Genomic DNA, 21,689 nt, shown 5'->3' with positions numbered 1-21,689 from the left:
GGAGGGTGGGGAGGTGGAGGGAGTGGCGAATGACACATTTAAGGTTTGGGCCATTTATGAGATAGTTAAATACAACTCAACACGATAGATTTTGTAATTTTCTTGAAAAGTAATAAAGATTAATTTACTTGGTGCTTATTTAAAAGACTACTGTAAAACCAAATTCCACTATTAAAATTAAGCATTTTATCAAATAGATGGTAATTAGAAGTAAATCCAATTATCAAATACTGGAAAAAATAGGATTTTTACAGCTTTAAATTTGATGATAAAGTATATTGCTTGCTTACAATAAGCTTGCAATATATTATAATCTCTCAAAAAGCCTTTCCATCAGGTGATATAGAAATGCACGCAATGGAACAATGACAAATTTTTTAAACAAATCTTTGACTCACTGTATTTTTTTGGGGCAGGATAGAATCCAGTCAAGTATAATTTCCAGTGTTATCCTTTATAAACATTGAATTGTAGTGTAAAATAACTTATGTTGCTTTTATTTGAGCTAGAAAAGAGAAAGAATCTCAGTATCAATTAATATATAGAGGGTGACTATACAATTTACATGTTTTAGCCTTATAAATAAATCTGAAAAAAAAATTTCTGTATTTTATCTGTAGGTTTGTATACTAGTTAAAAACAAAGATTCAAAATTCAGGAGTACATTTGAGTACACCATGAACAGTATTTGTTAGAAAGGTCATCTTTTGGGGATTAATGTTTTATGTGGTTTTTCTCTGATTATGGGCACTTATCATAATATATGTGATGGTTTTCATGTTGTAAACTGTCATAGCAACCAGTGATACATATAAAGTTATTTAGGGTATAGCTATGATGTTTTTGTCTGTTTTATTTTAATAGTCTTAAACAGAGTTGAAGAAGCAGGTTTCTAATATATTTAAATCTAACACCTCAGAATGAAGATGGGTGACTCACATTTAAATAATAAACTTTCAAGTAGCTCTAAACTACCTACTCATTTAAAAGTGACAATACATAATCTTATATTCCTGACCTAAATACCTTCAGTCACAATTTTATTGATTTATTAAGTTAACTAAAATAAGGCTCATTTAACAGGTGGTTTTTTTGGGGGGGTTTTTTGGTTTTTTTTATGTAGCATAGTGTGGGATTTACCTAACTTGATTTCACTTAAATGAGATGGCAAAGGGATAGCGTGGTAGATAGCTAATGTACATTTAGACTATGATGTACTTGCTCTAAAAGATGCATCGTTATAACATCTCCCAGAAAGAAGCCTGTTAATCTCATCTTAAATTATTTAAAATATAATACAAAAGAAGGAAAAGGAATTACCTTTCGGATTTCATTGTGTTACATGTTTTCCAATGTAAAGAGATGCTTCTATCACCATTCATTTTTAACAGTTTAACATTGACTAACAAAATCTTCATTGACAAGGAGAGCTGAGACTTATGCCTAATTTACCACCTAAAACCAAATAACAAAAAAGTTGATCTCTTCCAAAGTAAGGAAGGTTTTTTTTAAAATTACTTTTATGATGGGCATTTACAATGACACTAATTAGACCACTCATCTCTCTGTTAGTTCTGTATGCATACATATTACAACTGCCAAAACAAAAGTGGACTTTCTTTTTCCCCAAAGAAATGCTTCCTTGAAATCTCTTATTCTTCCAGACAAAATTATTTCACACAATGGTTAAAGTCCCCCTTCTAATAAAAGTGAATAAATATATTTGCCAATAACACGACTGTTATATTTCTTCAGTTTTATTAATTATGCTTCATTTGGAGAAGATAATACTTTGCAAAACAGTGAATGACATTGATGAATTGTTCATGGCATGTGTAAACTTAAGGTATTTTCACTTTGAAGTCAGTATTTATCAAGTTTGCTGCTACCCTATATAAACATAATTATCAAACATATTGTATTCTCACAAAACACAAGTTTGTAAGTATTTTGAAAGGGACTCTTTTTTTAAGAAATAGTTATATTGTTCATAACGTGTAAGATAAACATATCCTGCTAGACTGACCAGAGTAGATATGAGCAATCTTCTATGATTAATAAATTGGTTATTCTCCTGAACACTGTGACTCATCAAAATGAAAACAGTGTAACAAAAACTGGTAAGTATATAGGAGAATAGATTCTAAAACTAGAGAAGCTAGAGTGAGCATTAGAATCCCATGATGTGTGCTTAAACTTTCTTGCTGCTTGGAGTTCCTTTACTTACAAAGTTTATGTTTGGGCTCAGTAATTGGCCTTGGGGCATTTGAAAACAAAACTGCTCCTGGGAAAATTAGCAGTGTGAAACTTGACAATGCATGCAGAGCCTGGCAAGACCAAGTGCTTGACTACTAAATTAGCTATCACTTTAATTGCAGGCCATAGTCAATATAAAGTTGATCTGGTTAATATAAAACAAACATTTCTAAAAATACTATGTGTTATGCTTGGAATTTTTGTAAGATAATTCTTACATTTGCTTCTATTCCATTATGACAAATTCCCATAGATGACCATTATGAAGCAATTCTAGTCCTTAGAATTCCAATCTGAGTTCTCAAAATTTGTCCCTGAACCAGTTTCGTATTGTTATCTTAAAAGAAACTGGGAGCTAATGTTTTCCTGAATACTTGATTCGTGTGTGTGTGTGTGTGTGTGTGTGTGTGTGTGTGTTTTACCCTTTATTTATGTTTTAGTTTGAGATATACCTGTAACCAGTTGCCTCTGAATTTCTTTTTGTTTTGTTTTATTTTCCTCTCATTTGTGCTGGACGGAAATATTTTCTATTTTCACATTACCCACGTTTGGGGAAAAGAAAGATATCCTCTCCTAATGTTTGGTTTAGGGTTTTTGTTGTGGCTCTTTAATCATGAGAGAATACTAGAGGGGTTGTCATTAATTCTCTAGTGTTTAAGATTATAGATCAAATTCATCAAGTCTCAAGCCAATTCTCATTTATGTATTTGTAGGGGGGAAATTTTTAGATTGAATTACATTTTTTTCTTTATTGATTAAGGTATTACATATGTGTCCTTACCACCACTTCCTCCTCCAACTCCCCCCGTCACACTCATGACCTCACCCCCCTGGTATCTTTGTCCATCGGTTAGGCTTATATGCATGCATACAAACCCTTTGGTTGATCTCTCCCACTTACTCCCACCCTCCCCTACCTTCCCTCTAAGGTTTGACGGTCTGATTGATGCTTCTCTGTCTCTGGATTTGTTTTTTGTTCATCAGTTTATGTTGTTCATTATTCCACAAATAAGTGAGATCATGTGGTATTTATCTTTCTTTGATTGACTTATTTTGCTTAGCATAATGCTCTCCAGGTCCATCAATGCTGTTGCAAATGGTAGGAATTCCTTTTTATAGCAGCATAGTATTCCATTGTGTAGATGTACCACAGTTTTTTAATCCCCTCATCTGCTGATGGCCACTTAGGCTGTTTCCAAATCTTAGCTATGGTGAATTGTGCTATGAACATGGGGGTGCATAGATCCTTTCTGATTGGTGTTTCTGATTTCTTGGGATTTATTCCTAGAAGAGGGATCACTGGGCCAAATGGGAGTTCCATTTTTAGTTTTTTGAGGAAACTCCATACTGTTCTCCACAGTGGCTGTACTAGTCTGCATTCCCACCAGCAGTGCACGAGAGTTCTTTTTTCTCTGCATCCAGATTGAATTAAATTTTAATAGAAGGAAATTGCATACAAAAAAGATCTCATGTGTGAGGTAGCCCCCTTCATAATGTCATAGATTTTCTTGAGTTGCATTTTGACCAGACCTAGAGAGCAAAGCGAGGAATGAAAATATATGGGTAAAGGATGTATGTATGATTCAAATAAAATGTTCAGATTAAGATTTAATATATCTTCTATTTACCTGATATTAATTGGGTACTATAAAAGCAGATTTGTGCTCCTTCTAATCACATTCCCAGAAGTGTGCTTTAGTTTTGATAAATGCTTACTAATGCTCATCATAGATATTTACACGAGGATGAGAGATTGTGAGTTTTACTTGTCATTTTAGATAAATATCAGAACATAATGCTAAGTGAGGACAAGATGCCCCCCCTCCCCCCAATACAGTAGGCTCAATTAGAGAGAGTAACCAAAGGCGTCATTAGAAGTAAGTTGGAGAAAAGATGTTTTGGGAACTTATCATAGAATTCCAGCCGATGGCTTCTATGTTACTAGTATGATTTTGTTTGATTCCTTTGTGTTTTAGTGGGGAGGTAATTCCCACTGACCCTGATATGCAAATGAACCCAGGCAGGTAGAATTATGAAAAGCCCAGTTATTGTCTCCATTGTGATGATACTTTAGGCTGACCTGCCTAAACAATTGACTCATGTTTTTCATTTCACTTTTCCAGGGAGGACCAAGCCTTACTGCATCAGTAAATTTTGTCTGGCAATGCCTTTGAGTCATCATAGAGTATGATCCAAATATGGAGAGTCAAGTACATCTGAATTATTTCATGAAGTAGTGTTATTTCAGGGGAGTCATAATTCCCATTCTCTGCAAGCTATCGCTCTTCTCAACTTTTTTTTTTTTTTTTCATCAATAGCTCCTCATTACTTTGACTGACCTACAGACAACCGTGGCTTGTGTTTACCTCCCAAGTCTCAGTAGATCATTTTGCTAAGGAGGTACAACATACCAGATTGGTATTCGGTTGCATTTCAGTTCTTCTTTGAAAATAGATGGATGCTAGAGAGCATTTTAGTAGTATGTCAGTTAAGTCATTCAAACCTATCTTGTCTTGTTAGTTGACTTTCTGCAGTTTCCAGAAAGTCACCTTGGGACCACATAGCTTGGCACAATAGTGGAACAAATGAATTTCACTATTTTAGACTCTGAATTTTTTAGTTATGAATTCTTGTTCTGCCAACAGGAGAAGGTGAATGAGAACTTATATTTTAGGCTGTTGTTGTATTTGATATTGCTTGAGTATACTGCACAGTTTTGAATGACACCTTCTAATTCATTTATCGAGGAGTAGTGCAGTCATTTTCTTTTTTTCCAGGATAAAGCAAGGGGCAGTTTGCTCAGAAGGTAACCCCTATAAACTCTTGCATCATTGATGCTGATTTTTCTGATTACAAAGGAGGTGGAGGGACAGTATAAAGAAGAGAATCTTAAACTTCGAAGATATTTTTTCTGGTCATTTTGGCCTTGGTTTAATTTTGGGTTTGCATAGGTGAAGATAGGGGTGTGTAAATAATGATATGAGAGTTGACTATTGGGGCTTCCTTGGTTAAAATGAGCACAAACTCCAGTGGAGGATAGAATGTACTGACAATGTCTATTGGAAAACATGGAGTGATTGCAAACTTGCAATATCTTTTTAAGACAAAAAATGGTTGGCAGTTAAATTTTGGAAACCCATAGGACTGGGTTATAAAAAATGTAAAATAAAAGTTACTCAGTGCTTAGTCTGACCAATCAGTCCAGGTGATTTTAATGCCACTGCATGTTGATTTACACTGTTTATATTTGTAAAGGAACCACTGAAAAAAAACAAATGTGTCTTTCTAAACTTCATATAGTTGGTTCCATATGCTCTTCAGTCTGCAGGTCTTAGTCTAAACTTTTCTATATATCTTCTATCTATCTATCTATCTATCTATCATCTATCTATTGTCTATCATCTATCTATCATTGATCTTTCAATCATCTAGCTATACCTATATACATGCATACAAATACATTAAAACCAAACAAGGTGCTACTATGCCTAAATATTTTTCAAGCTCTTTTTTGTTGTTGTTCAGATGCACTTATTGATTAAGGAAGGGAGAGTTATGGCTTTCATGCATTATCACAATACATATAAACTATGATGAGAGCATTTAGATTAGCAAAAAATTAATAGCTATCTAAATTTGATCCAGAAGTTCCCAATTCCAGCTCCTGTCCATGTCTTTATAGGAAACTTGGAAATGTTGTACTTTTAACTACTCACTTGTTTCTCACCCTAGAAGGTCTTTATTTTTTTTAATTCACCCATGGCTGTTTTACTTCATATGGGAACATCTCCCAAAGTAACAGACCCCCGATTGCCTTGAAATCAGATTGGGTCTCAGTCATACTTACACATGTAGGCAGGTGGCTTCACCTCCCATTTGTGAAGCCAGGGGAAGATGATGCTCAGGAAACCACTATGGGAACATACAAAACTGCGAGGTACTTTCTTAAGGTAACAGTTTAAAATGTGGAGGGCAGAATAGATTACATTTGCATACCTTCTAAACGTTGTCACTCATTTTACAATATGCTATGTTAGCTCCTTTCATCCTCTGATGTAGGCATTTGGTCTTTATTTCACAAATGAGAAACTGACACATCTAATGTTCAACTCGAGCAAATGGCAGTGCCTGGATTTGAATCCAAATCTCCTCCTAAAGCTTGTGATCCTTCCTGTATTACATGCAACTTGTCAAATATTTTATAAGATATTTGCTAGGAGACTGTTATCTTCAGTAACCGGAAATGCACGTTGAAAGTTAGGTTTTGAGAAACCTTTGGATGGCAGCTCTTTACAAACTTATAAAGGGGTTGCAGATGTGTGCCACAGAACTCTGTCCCCCAGATAAACCCAAGGGCTATGCTTTTGGAGGTCATTAGACACCCAGAAATTTTCTTAACTTGTTAAAGATGAAATGCTTTTTTAAAGTCTTACCCACAAGTCCTACCAAGCTGTAGAATTCTGACAGCAAGAGGGAAACAAGATGCACACGTGGCATAAACAGCAGTGTTTCTTTCATTCCTTCCTTCTTCAGTAAATACATAGTAAGCACGTCTTGTGCACCAGGCAAAGCACTCATTCAAATTCAAGAGTTATACTTGCTAGATGAATTTCCTTCATTATTTTTTAAGTACAGAGTGCACTTAGAAGCTTGGAGTATCAGAACTCCTTAGGGAAAGAAGGAATTACATTTCCAATTTAGCATTTCTCCCAGCTCTTATGAACTTGCTTCTGAGTATATTATAAAATTAAAGATTCAAGTCTGAAGCTAAACTTTTTGAACAAATCAGTATGAATGAGGACAAGCAGTAACACTTTTAACAAGATAGGATATGATAGTTGCAAATAGTATAACAATGCCAGTCATGGTCTGAAATTTCAGTTCTCACAAATGTAGAATTTCTGCTTTCTCTCCCAGATAAGCAGGAAACATTTAGCATGAGTTTTTGTGTGTCAAATTATATGTGTTTGCAGCATAGAACCCAATTCCACTCTGGCAGAGGAAAACCAAATAGACCCCTCCACGATATACACATATTGACATATTAAAAACAAAACAAGATCCCAGAATGTTTTGTTTGTCTTCTATGGAAAAATAATATCCCGGAGAGCATTAAACACAGGGCGGGAAGGGGGACAGGGGAAGCTAAAGCCTGTGCTTTGCACTATGTAAAAGCCCCGGATCGATGCTGGTTTATAAAAGAAAACCCTAACCTGTTTTGCAGCGTCTGTGAGGTTTGATCGGAATGATTAAATAATGTGGGTTGTAAGGAACAATGAAAACCTCCCAGATCGAGGCCGCACAGCACAGCTAATGTGTTTCTTCTAGATGGAGTCTCAGAAGAGGGTTTCGGTTTACATGTAACACTGGCCTGAAGACACGCAGCCAGTCTGCTTTTTTACAAGTCCAGGTGACAGTGTGATATTTTGGCCCTTTGGAAAATGGTGCAGAATTTTTTTCTTGAATAGGCCTTTTGTGAGATGCTCCTTTTAAAGTCCTCTGGTTTGCAGGGCTTTCTTTCTGAGAGATTGGCTTCCTCTGGCTTTTGAAGTGCAGTGAAACCCTTTTAGGAAACAGCCCTCTCTTCCACAGAGTTTAGTTAGATGCATCCGGACCCCACCATGGCCCCTGACACGTCACAGCTGAGCTGGGAAAGCCTGGGGTGCAGCTAGCCTTGAAGGTCAAAAGCCCCCTCCCCTCAACTCCACCTCTCATCACCAAGCCCATTAGGAAGGGTTTCTATCTTCCATGTTGGTGTACTTTACCACCGGGTAAGTTCTGCTCCCAAATACCAAATCAGACACTGCTTCTGTATTAGGCAATTTTTGTGCTTGTGTAACTCACTATGTCCTAGCCAAAGGGTTTCTTAAAAGCTTCATTCTAAAGGTGGCAGGTGGGTGTAATGGAATATTTGCATTGACCGAACCTCCTGTGAGATTGGACCAACCTGAAGGAAAACTTTCCCTTCAAGAGTTCCATCTCCTTAGGAGGGAAGGAACATTTCTCGAGCACCTCATTTAGGGCGGGCATTTAGGGCGGCGCGGCACTCCTCACAGGAGGCATTATCTCCAGTTCACATAGGAAACCACATGGGGGTTTTTCAGGGACCTGCCCAAAGCCCTAACGCTAAATGTCAGAGCAGGGGCTTGGGTCTAACCTTTCCAAAGAGGTGTCTGTGTTTCTGTTAAGATACTGCTCTCTCTCTCTGAGAGAACTCCCAGAAAGAGGGTGTGGCTCACTGGGCACTCCAGGCTCTCACTTATCCAGTTCATGCCCTTATGATTGAAGTTAAGACACCACCACTAACCCCTGACAATAAGCGATGCCTCTGTGAAGCGATTAGAAAGTAGGAGACGGCGATTCAGAGCACTCAGTCCCAGGGGTATAGAAAAAGGCTCCACCTGGTTTCCTTCTGTTCTGGGAAATTAGCTGAATCTGTGAGGACTTTAGTTAATTAAAATATCTCCTCGTGGTAGCAAATGCCTGTGGGAAGGTTGCAGCCCTGTTGGGAGGTAGGAGCCAAGTCCTTAGAGCCCAACGGAACTGGGTTCAAACCCCAGATCTGCCAATTACCAGCTTTGTGTGTGTCCTTGAGTTGTTTACCACCCCTATCTAAAATTTAGTTGCTCATCTGCAAAATAAGAGAAAAAAGTAATACTTACCTTGCAAGGCTCTTGTAAGGATTAAAATAATAAGTGAGTGATTTAGCCCTTTGCCTGGGGTATTTTAAATGCCAAGTCAGTGTGAACTAACATTATAATTATACAGAGTTTGAGTTAAATGCATGGGACCTGTTGGATACTAATGCCAGGTCAGGGAGTTATTTAGTGAGAAATCCTGTGACTTATTCTGTATCTATCTATCTATCTATCTATCTATCTATCTATCATCTGACTCAACCTATTTTTACCAGGCAGATTGAAGCGAGAAAGAGGAGATTCTCATTTGGCAGTGTAGACAGTTATATCAGGTAATTTTAGTATCATTGTATTAAGTGCCTACTGGCTGCTACCCCAGGTAACAAAAGTAAAATGCAAAACAAGTTATTCTGGCTCAGCTTACCTACATTTTTGTGTTCAGATAGCCTTGGGATGATTCTCATACACAAAAGAGTATGAACTAACTGTTCTTTATCCTGTTTTTATAGAAGGTGTATGTAATGTGTGATGTGTGTGTGTTGGTGTATTTGGGGATTGGAACAGGGTGATTAATGCAGGGGAAAATACTTGATAGAAAATTTTAAATTTTGAGTCAAAGGGAAAAAATAACCATGATACCAGAAAAAAATATATGAAGTAAAGCAATAAAACAAACTCAAAATAGAAAATATATTCATGCCATCTTTGTGTTGAGTGAAGAGTTAATGTACACATTTATTATTATTTTAATATCCATAGCTTCCAATTCAAGGACAAATACAGATGCTTTCTCCCAGCTATTTTTCCCTCTGCTGTAAGTGAACTTATTGACAGGTGATTGTTTTTTGGTAAGGAATAGGAAATTAACTGTAGAAATAAGCAAATGTTTTTAAAAAAATCAGAATCCTACGTCTTATATATGTTTAGACTTGTTTTTGACTAGCAATGTAGAAGTGCCTTGTAAATTATAAAGCAATACACTAATATTAACTTTTGTGACTTTAGTGACATGGAAAGGAAATCATCGCTTAAGAAACATTAACTTTCTAAAATACTTGACGTAATTGTGGATATATGGGAATCATTCTTTATTATGGATGGAAACAAAAGAAAATCACTTTAGGTTAGTTTTTTGTGGTGAGGGTTGTATCTGTTGACATCATACAATGAAAAAAAAAAAGAAGAAGAAGAATCAAGAAGGGAGAAGATGAACCTAAAAAAAGAAAGAGATGGTTGAAACAGTTCTTAATATCGCCTCTGCAAGTCAGGGCAAGCACACCTCAAACGTGTGCCTTGTGAGTCCTGGTGCATGGTGTCAGGTAGGCAACCATTTGACTTCCTTTTTCATTTTGCAGAAAGCAGAAGCCACTGGAGAAAAACGGCCACGAGGCCGACCTAGGAAATGGGTGAGTAATAAGAAACAATTTCTACTTTTGTCTTCTAATGAAAAGTTTCTGCTTATTCAAATGAAAGTTACTTTTACTTTTTCAGTGTCATGCATGTCTAACTCCAGGTGCCATGAGTCTTGAAAGGGTTAAGGCGAGCGAAAGATTATCACCACTCCTTACCAGTAGGCTCCAGGAGCTGATTCAGAACACTTTCCCCCCCCTGGGAGTGACTCCTTTTCCTATCTCTTATCAACACAAAAAGAGTCTCCCCTCTTCCTTCAAGCCCGGTAACAATGAGATGACTTGTTCAGTGGGTTGCGTAACTAAGGTTAAAGGGTATTATGAAACCTCAGAAGTTGATTACAAACGGTGATAAAGTTGAGATGAAATGTGCCTGAGATAACTTTTTAACGTTTTCTTTCTTTTTTGTTTCCTTTGTGGCTTTGCTCTAGACACATCTCATTTTCTAGGTGGTTTGTGAGTGCTGTTTTTTTTTTCCATATTGGCCATTGTTTTAGAAAACCAAGTTTTAATTTCCAGTGTTTCTTGCTTACCTTGGTCTTTCTTAAGTCCCGACGTTTATTATCCACAGTGGCTTCCATGCCTATCACTTGACCCTATAGGCACACACGTCTATTTGAGGCTAGACACTCAGTGATCACTAAAGAGCTTCGCTCATTTTGCCACTTGAACCTCCTCCCCTTTGCTGCTACACTACCATGTTCTTCTGGTCTGTCTTTCCCACAGACAGAAGAGAAAAGTCTTAGAAATGAATCAAACCATTTGCCAAGAAAGAAAGAGACATCCTCTATACATGGTATTGCCACTGATGGGAATATTTGTCTTTCCTTTTTTCTCTCCCTTGGTTTGTGCTTCAAAACATTCCTTTGCTGCTGTGCTGGATTCTGTTTTCCTGTTAGTTTGCCATTTCTACCTCTGAAGTTCTGCATCACGTTCTATTTATACCTGGGTATTGCTTTTCATTTATCTTATTCATCTTGTATTTTTTTCCCCCTCTGCTCAACATGTGTTGGGATTAGATTTCTTAGAACAAGGAAATGGGGTTGATCTTTAGATTAAACACATCTCAGTGTTACAGCATAACCTTAAAGTAAGAGCATTTCATTCAAATTTCTGGTCAATAAGTGAATTCTCTCCAAACCCACCCACCGGGCGGTGATCATCTATGTTTGATTACCTTGAATGTTAGGGAACTCACCACCTCGTAAGGCTGCCTTTTCTTTCAGGAGAAGCTCAGAACATTAGAGAATTCTTCCATCTGACTCCCTCTAGCTTCTGCTCATTGTCCCCAGGCCTCTCTTCCTTGAATACACAGAGTAATTGTTTTGATTTTCACTCATGATAGCCCTTCCAATATTTGAAGACAATGGACGTACACCCTTTTTCTCTTTTCTGGTTTGAATATCTCCAGTCCTTTCATTTATACTCTCTTCCCTCCATAAATGAACATTCTTGTAACTCTCTTCTGAGTATGTTTGATTTTTAATCTTTTGAAATACACCACCCAGAATTAAGAGTCTGGGCTCTACAACCATTGGTTTATCACCTCTCTTGTACATTGGATTCTAGCTATCTATTATAACTTAATCAACCACCCCCAAACTTAATAATGTAAAAAAACAAAACAAAACCCTTTTATTATGCCTGGGGGTTCTCTGGGTCAGGAGTATGGGCTGGGCACAGCAGAGAGGCTTGTCTCTGCTGCATGATGTCTCAGGCCTCAGCTGGGAGGGCTCCAGCAGCAGGGGTAATGTCAGTGCGTAGAGCCTGGCATCTGGAGGCTTCCTCCCTCACAGTCTGGTGCTTTCGTGGGATTTGCTGCAAGTCTGGGTGCACTTGGGAATCACTGGAGCACCCACCCATGTGCCCTTCCAGCCTTCTGACATGCACCCAGGCCTGCTGGAGGGAGTGTTCTGACTAGTGAGAAGGAAGCTGCAAGGTCTTTTTTGACTGACTCAGACTTCAAAAAGCGCACCTGGCATTCTACTCTCATGAGTTCTCTGTTAACTAAGGTGGTATTGGCATGCATATTGAATATAGATCTGCCATTTTCAAGTATCAGAACTTTGAAAGGATATCTTATCCCATTGAACTGATCAATAAGAAAGACCTGTATCAACTTTCTAGTAGGCAGAAAGAAAATAGAAAATAAACTCTTTGAAGTCATGAGATTAATTTTGCTAAAATGCAGTGAAATAAATTATAAGCAAATACAGTGGAATTTAACCAGCACAACAGCTGTCAAGCTCCTCCAGCTTTATTGAGATGTAATTGACATATAACATTGTGTAAGTTTAAGGAATACAACATACTGACCTGATACATTTTATACCTATTGCCAAATGATTAGCACTGTAACATTGGTTAATACCTCCATCACCTCACATAATTACCATTTCTCTTTTTGTGGTGAGAACATTTAAGTGCATAATACAGTGCTGTTGACTATAATCACCATGCTAGATCCCCAGAACTTATCCTGTAATTGGAATTTATGCCTTTTGACCAAATCTTCTCATTTGCCCCCCACCTACCAGCCCTTGGCAACCACCATGCTACTCTCTGTTTCTAGTTTAGCTTTTCTAGATTCCACATATAAATGATATCATACAATATTTGTTGTTTTCTGTTTGACTCATTTCACTTAGCACAATGCCCTCCAGTTCTACGCACCAAAATGGCAGGGTTTCCTTCTTTCTTTTGGCAAAGATAGATAGATAGATAGATAGATAGATAGATAGATAGACAGACAGACATAGGTATATACATATCTACACACCCAAACACACTACAGCTCCTTTATGCATTCATCCATAGACAGACACTTAGGCTGTTTCCAAATCTTGCCTCTTAACTGTTCTTTCTACCTTTCATCTCCCCTACCTTTGGGCTATCCTATACTGTTTTCCCATTGATCTCCATTGGCAACAGTCATGTCACTGCTCTTCTCAGAATCTTTCTGTGGTTCCACAGCTGCCCACTGAGTTAATGACAGCCTGCCTTAGCATTTTGAGATCTCTACAGTTTATTCCTCCTATCTTTACAGCTTTATTTTCTACTACTGATCTCCACACAACTGATGTTTCAGCCAAGCTGGAATAAAACATGGGCTTATTAAAGGATCTGTGTGTCTTTTCTTCAATGAATTCTTGCTCATATGGGGGAGATCTGGATTGCAGGCAGCTCATCTTCTGCTGGATAAGAAGCTGATGTGAGGCATCCACCACAGAAACTCTTGCCTTTCTGAGAATCATTGGGTCATCCTCATGGATTCTCCTGGTTTCTCATTGTTTCTGGCTGTCAGAATGGAAAATGTTATGTAGTGAATTGTTATATGCCCCTGACTTGTTCCCCAAAGAAGAGGTGTTCTACTCAGAAGGGGAAATAAAAGGAAATTGTATATTTTTTCTAGACAGCATGTTTTCTCTTTGCTTGTATATATTCTGTTGGGTAGAGTATGCAGCCAGTCAGAGCAATACATCCAGTTTAATGGCATTCTTCACTGGAAAGCTTGTACCAAGGAAATAAATTACTGCATTTTCCCTAGGAAATGGGTTTGTACTTTATAGTAAGTTCAATGCTTTCCAACAGTGTCATTCACTGATTTCCTTGTGTTAAGAGGTATATTTTTCAATTGACTGGATTTACTAAGTACATGGTCTAAAAGCCAAACTGCTCCCCTGTTATTCTTTTGGATGGTTTGTTTTGTTTTCAAGTTCTTTGCTTTAAAAAAGATGTCTTGTAAATTTTACAGTGTGGTGTAACGGGCCTGGAAAAACATGCCTACAGTGTAACCCTCCCATCTGATGAGATTGGGATCTGTATTTGGTAGGTTATTCAAAGGTTGATTAACCAAAAGTGTGTCCTAGTCCATGTAGGAGAGAAAGTTGTGTGAAGGAAGGAGAGAGAAGTAGGACCTAACTTTTCTCCTGCAACTAACAGTTGGGAACTCAGGGTCTAGATTTGGGTTCAAATTCTAGACCTTCATGTAACTAGTTATAATTTTGTGCAAATTACATGCCCTTTTAAAGGTCCAGTTTCCTCATCCTTAAACATTTGGTAAGAGCAGTACATTTCTCAGCATTGTTTAGAGGACTAAATAAGATAATGCTTCCAAAAAACAAAAAGTCTTAATAAAAGGCAAGGCACATGCCAAGTGCTCAATAAATGTTAGAAATTATGCTTACTGCCGGCACCAGTTTGGCTCAGTGGATAGAGCGTCAGCCTGTGAACTGAAAGGTCCCAGGTTCGATTCCGGTCAAGGGCATGTACCTTGGTTGCGGGCACATCCCCAGTAGGGGATGTGCAAGAGGCAGCTGGTCAATGATTCTCTCTCATCGACGTTTCTAACTCTCTATCCCTCTCTCTTCCTCTCTGTGAAAAATCAATAAAATATATTTAAAAAAAAAAGAAATTATGCTTACTTCCACCATACACTTTTATGTTTTAATTACTTGTAGCTACTGGTAGTTACACATGGGTAAAGTAATAATAGCTGTGCTTCAAATTAACCAAGTGCCTTGGTGGTATCATATGTCTTCAATATATGCTGAGCATCATCAAGTTTAAGAATTGCTAATAATACTTAAGTACATTGTAAGTCTATTTACAGTTAAGGGAAACATTTTAAATTACAGTTTATAAGCCTTCTAATTATAGAGCTTTGGTGTCCTGTGTTGTTTGTCAATTTGAAAAGAAGTAGTTCTGCTGTTTGCCTCACTACGGGAGATATTCTGGTTTCTCACAACCTGTATTGGGTTCCGCTAGTCTCTTCTGCCAATTGAATTGATGCATTTAATATTTGCATTTCTCATTATTTGCCTAGAAAAGGGATCTCCTCACCTGTCTGAGTTAGTTGAGAGTGTGTCCCCCACGTCCCACGTGGTCCAGGGTTCAGGTTCAGGGTTCAGGTCCTGGAGGAGGCCACAAACAAATGAAAGAGACAAGACAAGAAAACACTAATTTGGGAATTGGGGGCCAGGTGGAAGCCCAAGAGAGGACTCCACTTGGCTCAGGCCCCCTGATCCCTTCAGGTTTCGGATATTCCTATAGCCCTTAGGCAGGCACTTTCCAGGAACAGGCAACTATCTTATCAGTAAGGATTCACATGAGACTAAAAGGTGGAAGTTGCTTCAGCTCCCTTTGTCTCACTAGACAGTGGTGTATGCCTCTGACCCTTGCCAGAGCCTCAAGGTTGACCAGCCTTCCGGACTCCTTGTCCACACCTTTCTGCTAGTGGAGGCAATGGGCAGCTTCTAACAGTTAGTGATGGAAATATTTGGAGAATGTTTTTAGACAGTGAAACTAAGGCTCAAGGATACAATGGAATAAATAATAAAGATGTTACCCTCATATATGAAATGCTCCATCCAGATGTTGCTTAGTGAAGCAACTGTTACTTCTGGGGGGAAAGAAGCAAGGACAAAATAATAAAGAATAAACCAATGAGAAAAAGATGTGTTTGGGTGTTTTGTTTTCAGAATATCTTTTTTAGAAAGGAAACTAATAACCAAAGGGAAATATTCTCCAATATGAGTGAATGGTTTTTAAAGAGAAAAAAAAAAATCATTCTAGGGATACTGAGATTGACTTAGACATTGACCTAAGGACCAGATGCTGAAGTTTAACTTTGGTCACTAGGAACTGACTAACAGACCCCAGCTGTTTCCTGGGGCTGCTGATTTTGCTAATGGGGTGTGTGCACTAGTATTTCTCTTTATTTGCTAATGGGGTGTGTGTGCTAGTATGTCGATTTAAAAATATGCATCCTAGTTCATCTGTTTCTGGGGACAGTTGTCTTTCTTTATTAAAGAGCTTGCGATATACAGGAAAGTGATGTAATTTCATTTGTCAGTCAAACATATGAGGATTCCAGATAGCACAATAAGGGCTTTTTGTTCTTCCAAGTTTATGGAAATCTAGAAATGTAAGTGATGATTTGAAAATCAACTAAGGGGACTGAATAAGAATTCACACCTATTTAACTAGCCTGATTGAAACTCTGGATTTCTTCTAAATATCCCAACCATTAATGTTTTGAAAATTTAATGTTGAAGTTAAAACCTTAGGTCTTCCTTCCTATTACTTTTCCCCTCTAGATGTTTGCTACTTAAAACAAACAAACAAACAAAAAACCTTTTATCCATTTGTAATTCAACACTGAAATATAACTTCGATGTTTAGAAAGGAATATCCAGTAATGCATACTGCAAATAATTATAACTTCTCACTGGAGTCAGTGAGGAAAGAAAGGACTCTCCTAGCTTCAAAAACTGTCTGCTAATGGGGTTTTTGAAGGCGAAGTCATTTCCCCTTAGAAATGTGTAATAATAACGTGCTTTAAAAGAGGGAGATGGTCCCTCTGAAGCACATTTTGGTATATGCTCAGCAAATAAAATATACATATATAACGTGCTCAAAGTTAGTGAGTGGTATTTTTTGAAATTATCTCCTCCTTTGCAATATGGTGTGATAAAGTGGAATACTTTGCAGAACAGAACCCTGTGGGAGAAAAGTGACCTGTTTATTTTGCTTTTTAATAGCATACTGTAAAAGTCACTAAAATGATTATTTAAAATTGCAGGATTAAATGTGAAGACACTAATAAATCATACTCAGAAGGCAAGAATTGGGTTTGATTCTTAACATTTTGTCTCGAGATTACTCTCTTTTTTGTTTGTTTAAATATTAAAGTGCTGTTCTTAATTATCCTGTTAAAAGAAGTCTTAAACAAAGAGATGGATAACCTATCCTACTTGGTCATCCAGTGCTGTTTGGCATGGCCAACTCCTACCAGATCCTTTAAATTATAAAAGCATTGGCCTTGGGGTTGGCTGCTTAAGTGACCCCACCACAGGACCACAATAGCCATGTGTTACTAAACTATGACAAAGGAAGAACCTATTTTCCTCCCCACAGTGGTTGAATGGCAAATTAGACAGGAGGTGGTTCCGATAAATGTCCTGTTTCTCCACAAAAATGTAATCAGATCGATAGAATCTGGGCCATGAAAGTTATCTCAATTTCATTCTAACCACGTGACAAGTATTATGGAATTCAATGACCATTTTATATGACAATAAATGTGTTTAAGATTTTATGCTACCGTACGTACACATATTTACGTATGCTTATCCAAATCCAAGTATTCATGGTAAATGTTTCTAAAAGATTGTATACCCTCATGTTCTATATAAATAAAATTAACATACGGTATGTCATATATTTAACTAGGCAAGATAGGTAAAACTGTTACTCCGTATTTAAGAGAACACTTGTTCTTTTTTTAAGAGTGGAGTCTGCCTTTAAGATTTTTTTAAAAATCAAAGAATTTTTCTAAACTCATCAGTATTTGACACAACCATTTTTGGGGGGCAAAATTTCAATCCCATGGAATTTCATCTAGCTGGTCTGTATTCTGGACTGAAATAAGGACCTCTGCGAATGAATGAATGAATGAATGAATGAGCTGAGCGCCTCTGGGCAGCTTGCTTAATGTACCCATGCTTTTTCTCCTGTTTAGGTGTCTGTCAGGAATGTTCTATCTGTAACTGATGGCTTCCAAGCATTTAGGGGTGTAAACCACAGACACCTTTCTTACTACAGCCAGCTCTATTATCCAGGGACTGATGATTGGGTTTGTATCCATAGATGATCCAGCCTCCTGTCCCCTTCTTTGCGTTGTTTTCCCTGCTCCCACCTGATGCCTGCCCTTTGGCCGATTCACTGCTCATTAGTGCTTCCACCAGCTGGGGGTGGGCCAGGAGCAGGGTGTCAACTCTGGTAAAAGGGGTTCGGGGGGGAAAGAAGCTGGGAGTCATGGCGAACATAAGGTTTTCAGATTACCTGTCAATTTGATGCATCCAGGCTCCCCCCAAACCCTATCCTCTGGAGGAATTCAGTGCAGCTACGACACCGAAATGTGACTTTCATTCATTATTTATTCATTCTTATAATAAGCATGATTTTGAAAGATAAGACATCTTTTTCAGGACCATCTCGGTGTTGATGAGTGGCTGCAGGATTGGTGTGGTTTAGCAAGTCCTCACCCCCAGTTCCAACCCAGAAAGATCACACCAAGTTTACTCTTACATTAGAGCCAGGTGGTGGAAGGATAGTTCTTTCAATGCAGGCCGAGGAAGGCTGCCGTATGATGCTGGAACAGTCCTGTTTGAGTGTTAAAAAGATCATATAACTAACGCTAGCTGTGTGACCCAGGAGAGCACAGGTTACCCCTTTGTGCTGTGGCTTCATTGCATTAACCCAGAAAATGCATGCTGAGTGTCTCCTTGAGCTCAGTATTGTGCAAGAAGGCTCAGCATGTAAGACGGACACCTGGGCGCGGCAGATGGAGAAGAAACTGCTTGAACCCCTTTGTGTTGCTCATTTGTTTGCTTCTCTCTCGCTTGGCTCACCACAGAAACACTAGGGCTCTAGTTGTGAGGCCCTTCGTTTCTGTGATTGTCCATTTGTCTGAAGGGGTTGCTCAAGACTCTGACAGTATCATGGGTCAAGCCCTGGGGGTGCAGAGGCCAACTGGCTGCCTTGGGGGCGCTTACAGTCTTGGGATCTGACAAGGAAAATCCGATACCAGCCCACGAGATTACTGCATGAGAACTGTGTTTTGAAGTTGGGAAGCTAAATTAAATCCCATTTTTCAAGTATTTTTGAACGCTTTAGAATTTAACAGTTCCTTTGACAGAAGTGATGATGTTGCTTTCCAAATGTTAGCAACGCTATCATTATTTGAATTTAGCTATATATAATCCATGAATGTGTTGTGCTAGTGAGCCTGAGGTTACATTCTCTCATTATCACTGTACAGATTTGATTTATCGAAATTGTGGCCAAATTTTATCTGATTAAGAAAAGCTGTAAAAGATAAGGTATTTCAAGCAGAAGACAGACTCATAGATAGAGACCAGGCAGACAGCTCTGGTGGTGGGGGGTGGGAGGAAGAAAATGGGGGTGTTGGGGAAGTGGGGGAAAGGATTGCACAAAAAAGAAAAAAAAGAGAGAAAGAGAGCCAGATCTCATGGACATATTCAACTGTGGTGATGGTGGGGGTGGAGGTGGCAGCGGGCATATAGGGGGTAAATGTCAGATAATTAAAGTGTCAGTTCTCTTTGTTCATACTGCATACAATTCATGTGTGTCAAATCACTTTTAACATCACTAGGTGTTAAAGCAACTAATTATATACTTTAATATTTCTGAAGCATGTCCTTGGTATTGAAAATGAGCTCTTGGAAAGTGGAAAGCATATCATTTCTGTTTTCCCTTGGCACCTGTAAGACATAGGAGGGAATTCAGCAGAGCGATAAAGAGCTCAGGCTGCCTGGGTTTAGTTATCAGCTTATCAAGGCAACTTGCTTATTGTCACCAGCTCCGGTCTCCCCGTGTGTAAAACAAAGGGTAATAATAGTTTTCATTTCATAGGATTATGTTGTAAGAACTAAATGACAAGCCATCAAAAAGCCTCATTCAACATGTAGCAAGCACTCCATAGATCACAGTTGTTGATGTTAGTACAGTTCCAGGCTCGTAGCAGGATTTAATAAACGTTTGGCGGGTGGAAGAGCACTGCAACAGTGTGCATAAAGCGAGGTCTTTGCATTTTTGTTTTCTGGTAGTGAACGTGGGTTTGAATGGCCTCCTTTGGCTTTTATTTTTAACGGGATGATTTGTATTTTTAAAGACTCCGCACCAGGGTTGAAAGCACAACCTGTGGGCATCAAAGCCTTGTTTGTAATAATTTTGAATCCCAGCTTATGACTTTCCACTTCAGAGGTAAAGCTGTGAGCCACTATCACCCAGGCCCAATACAGACGCTGAATGCCTTGCCCTATATCCGTGTTTCCATTCCCTCACTCCTGGAAATAGCATTCTGCTTTCCAAAATAGACTGCGGTGCTGCACCTTAAAGGGATTTTTGTCGCCGCGTTGGATCATCGGAGAAACAGAAGAGAGCCTTGTAGGCATAGAATCATTTTCTAAGGTAGTTCCTATTTTTTTTCCCCCTACAAGAACACATTTTAATTACCTGTCTTCCATTTCCTTTACTCCTAATTTCAGTCCTAACATGGAAATAAAGAAAGGAGGAAAACCAGCTCATAATGGTTACCTCTTTGACTTCTTTCAAGGGCATTCTGAAACCCTCCGAGTGACACAGAGAGCGGCGGGGTTCACAAGTAAGGCTTCATTGAGGGGAAAATCCAATATCCGAGGCTGACGTCACTGCAGGAATAAGGACCTCACAGTCAGAATAACATAGGTAGCAATATCGCATAACTCCGAAGTTAAAACATTAACATTACCAATAAAGGAAGTGCAGACCTGCCAAGTTTCCAGACAGTCCAAATATTTTCAGTCTTGAGGGAGCACCCTGTTCTAGGAAGCACCAAAGCCCAGGGAGGAAAGAGAATTACGGTCTGGAAGACCAGGGGCTCCTTAGGTGATAGCTGATGATGTTCTATGAAGTTTGGCTGCTCTTCATCATTTCCTGTTCCAAATGATTCTGATGTCAGAAAGGACATAGTTCAGAAGCTGATCCTGGAGTGGAATTTCCCTGTTACAGAGTCTCTGGCCTTCCGTTCCCTTTCCCGCTCTTCCTCTCTCCGGTGGTCCAGCGGTCGGGTTCTCTAGATTCCCTGTTGGCACTGATGTAGCATCTGCAGGCCTGGGCCCACTCTCCGTGGGTAGGTGTGCGGTGCCGTTGGACTGTCTGAGCATGGCCATCTCTGCAGCTCCCTGTTCTCTTGAGAGATCGGCATGCAGGAGGCAGGGCTGGTTGTGACCCTGGGCATACCCCTTCTGAGTTTAACGGAAGGAACAGAGAGGCAGTGTGTGATCATGCTGTCTGTCCTGTACAATATTATGTACAACGTTTCAACTTTCCTCTATTTTTAATTTGTCTTAGGAGCAAATAAAGTTTGGTTTTGTACAGTCTGCATCCCTCTTTCTTATCTTTGGACACTGTATTTCCTCAATGTATAGGATGCAAATGACCTCATTTCTATCCCCAATCCTCCTCCTCATAACTCCTGTCAGAGCAACGGTGTAGGGCTTAATGACGTTGTGGTTGGGGTGGCCATTTAGAGTGCTCGTTTCCAGGCCATCAAACCAAAGCAGCGGTGGGTTGTGTGTTTTTATTTAGTCATGTTCTCCCAGGGACAGCCTGCTTCTTTGGTGGACGTTGACACTGACCGGTGAACCAGCCAGGCTTGTGATGCTGTGCCTTGCTTTGCCTCCTGCTGAAACCATTGATGAGCTACATGAAATCATTTAAAATCCATAATCTTATAAACATTAAAATGGTGGCATTTTCCAATACATAGTCTTAATCTTTTGCTGTGAAATCACTAAGCTCAGTGGTTATCAGTTGGATA

General features: G+C 38.8%; 1 protein-coding gene across 3 annotated transcripts in view; it reads left to right on the top strand.

Moving 5' to 3' along the window:
• Nucleotides 1–21,689, top strand: part of HMGA2 (high mobility group AT-hook 2) — a 140,153-nt gene that overhangs the window by 3,975 nt on the left and 114,489 nt on the right. For all 3 annotated transcript variants that reach the window (XM_084877618.1, XM_084877617.1, XM_084877619.1), the window contains exon 3: nt 10,250–10,300. In XM_084877618.1, coding sequence (XP_084733744.1) covers nt 10,250–10,300 — 51 coding nt within the window. The remainder of the gene's footprint in view (nt 1–10,249; nt 10,301–21,689) is intronic.

This window comes from Pipistrellus hanaki, assembly GCF_964339955.1.
Source record: "Pipistrellus hanaki genome assembly, chromosome: 3".
In the NCBI taxonomy this organism is placed as follows: domain Eukaryota; kingdom Metazoa; phylum Chordata; class Mammalia; order Chiroptera; family Vespertilionidae; genus Pipistrellus; species Pipistrellus hanaki.
This window is presented reverse-complemented; position numbering and strand designations above follow the sequence as displayed.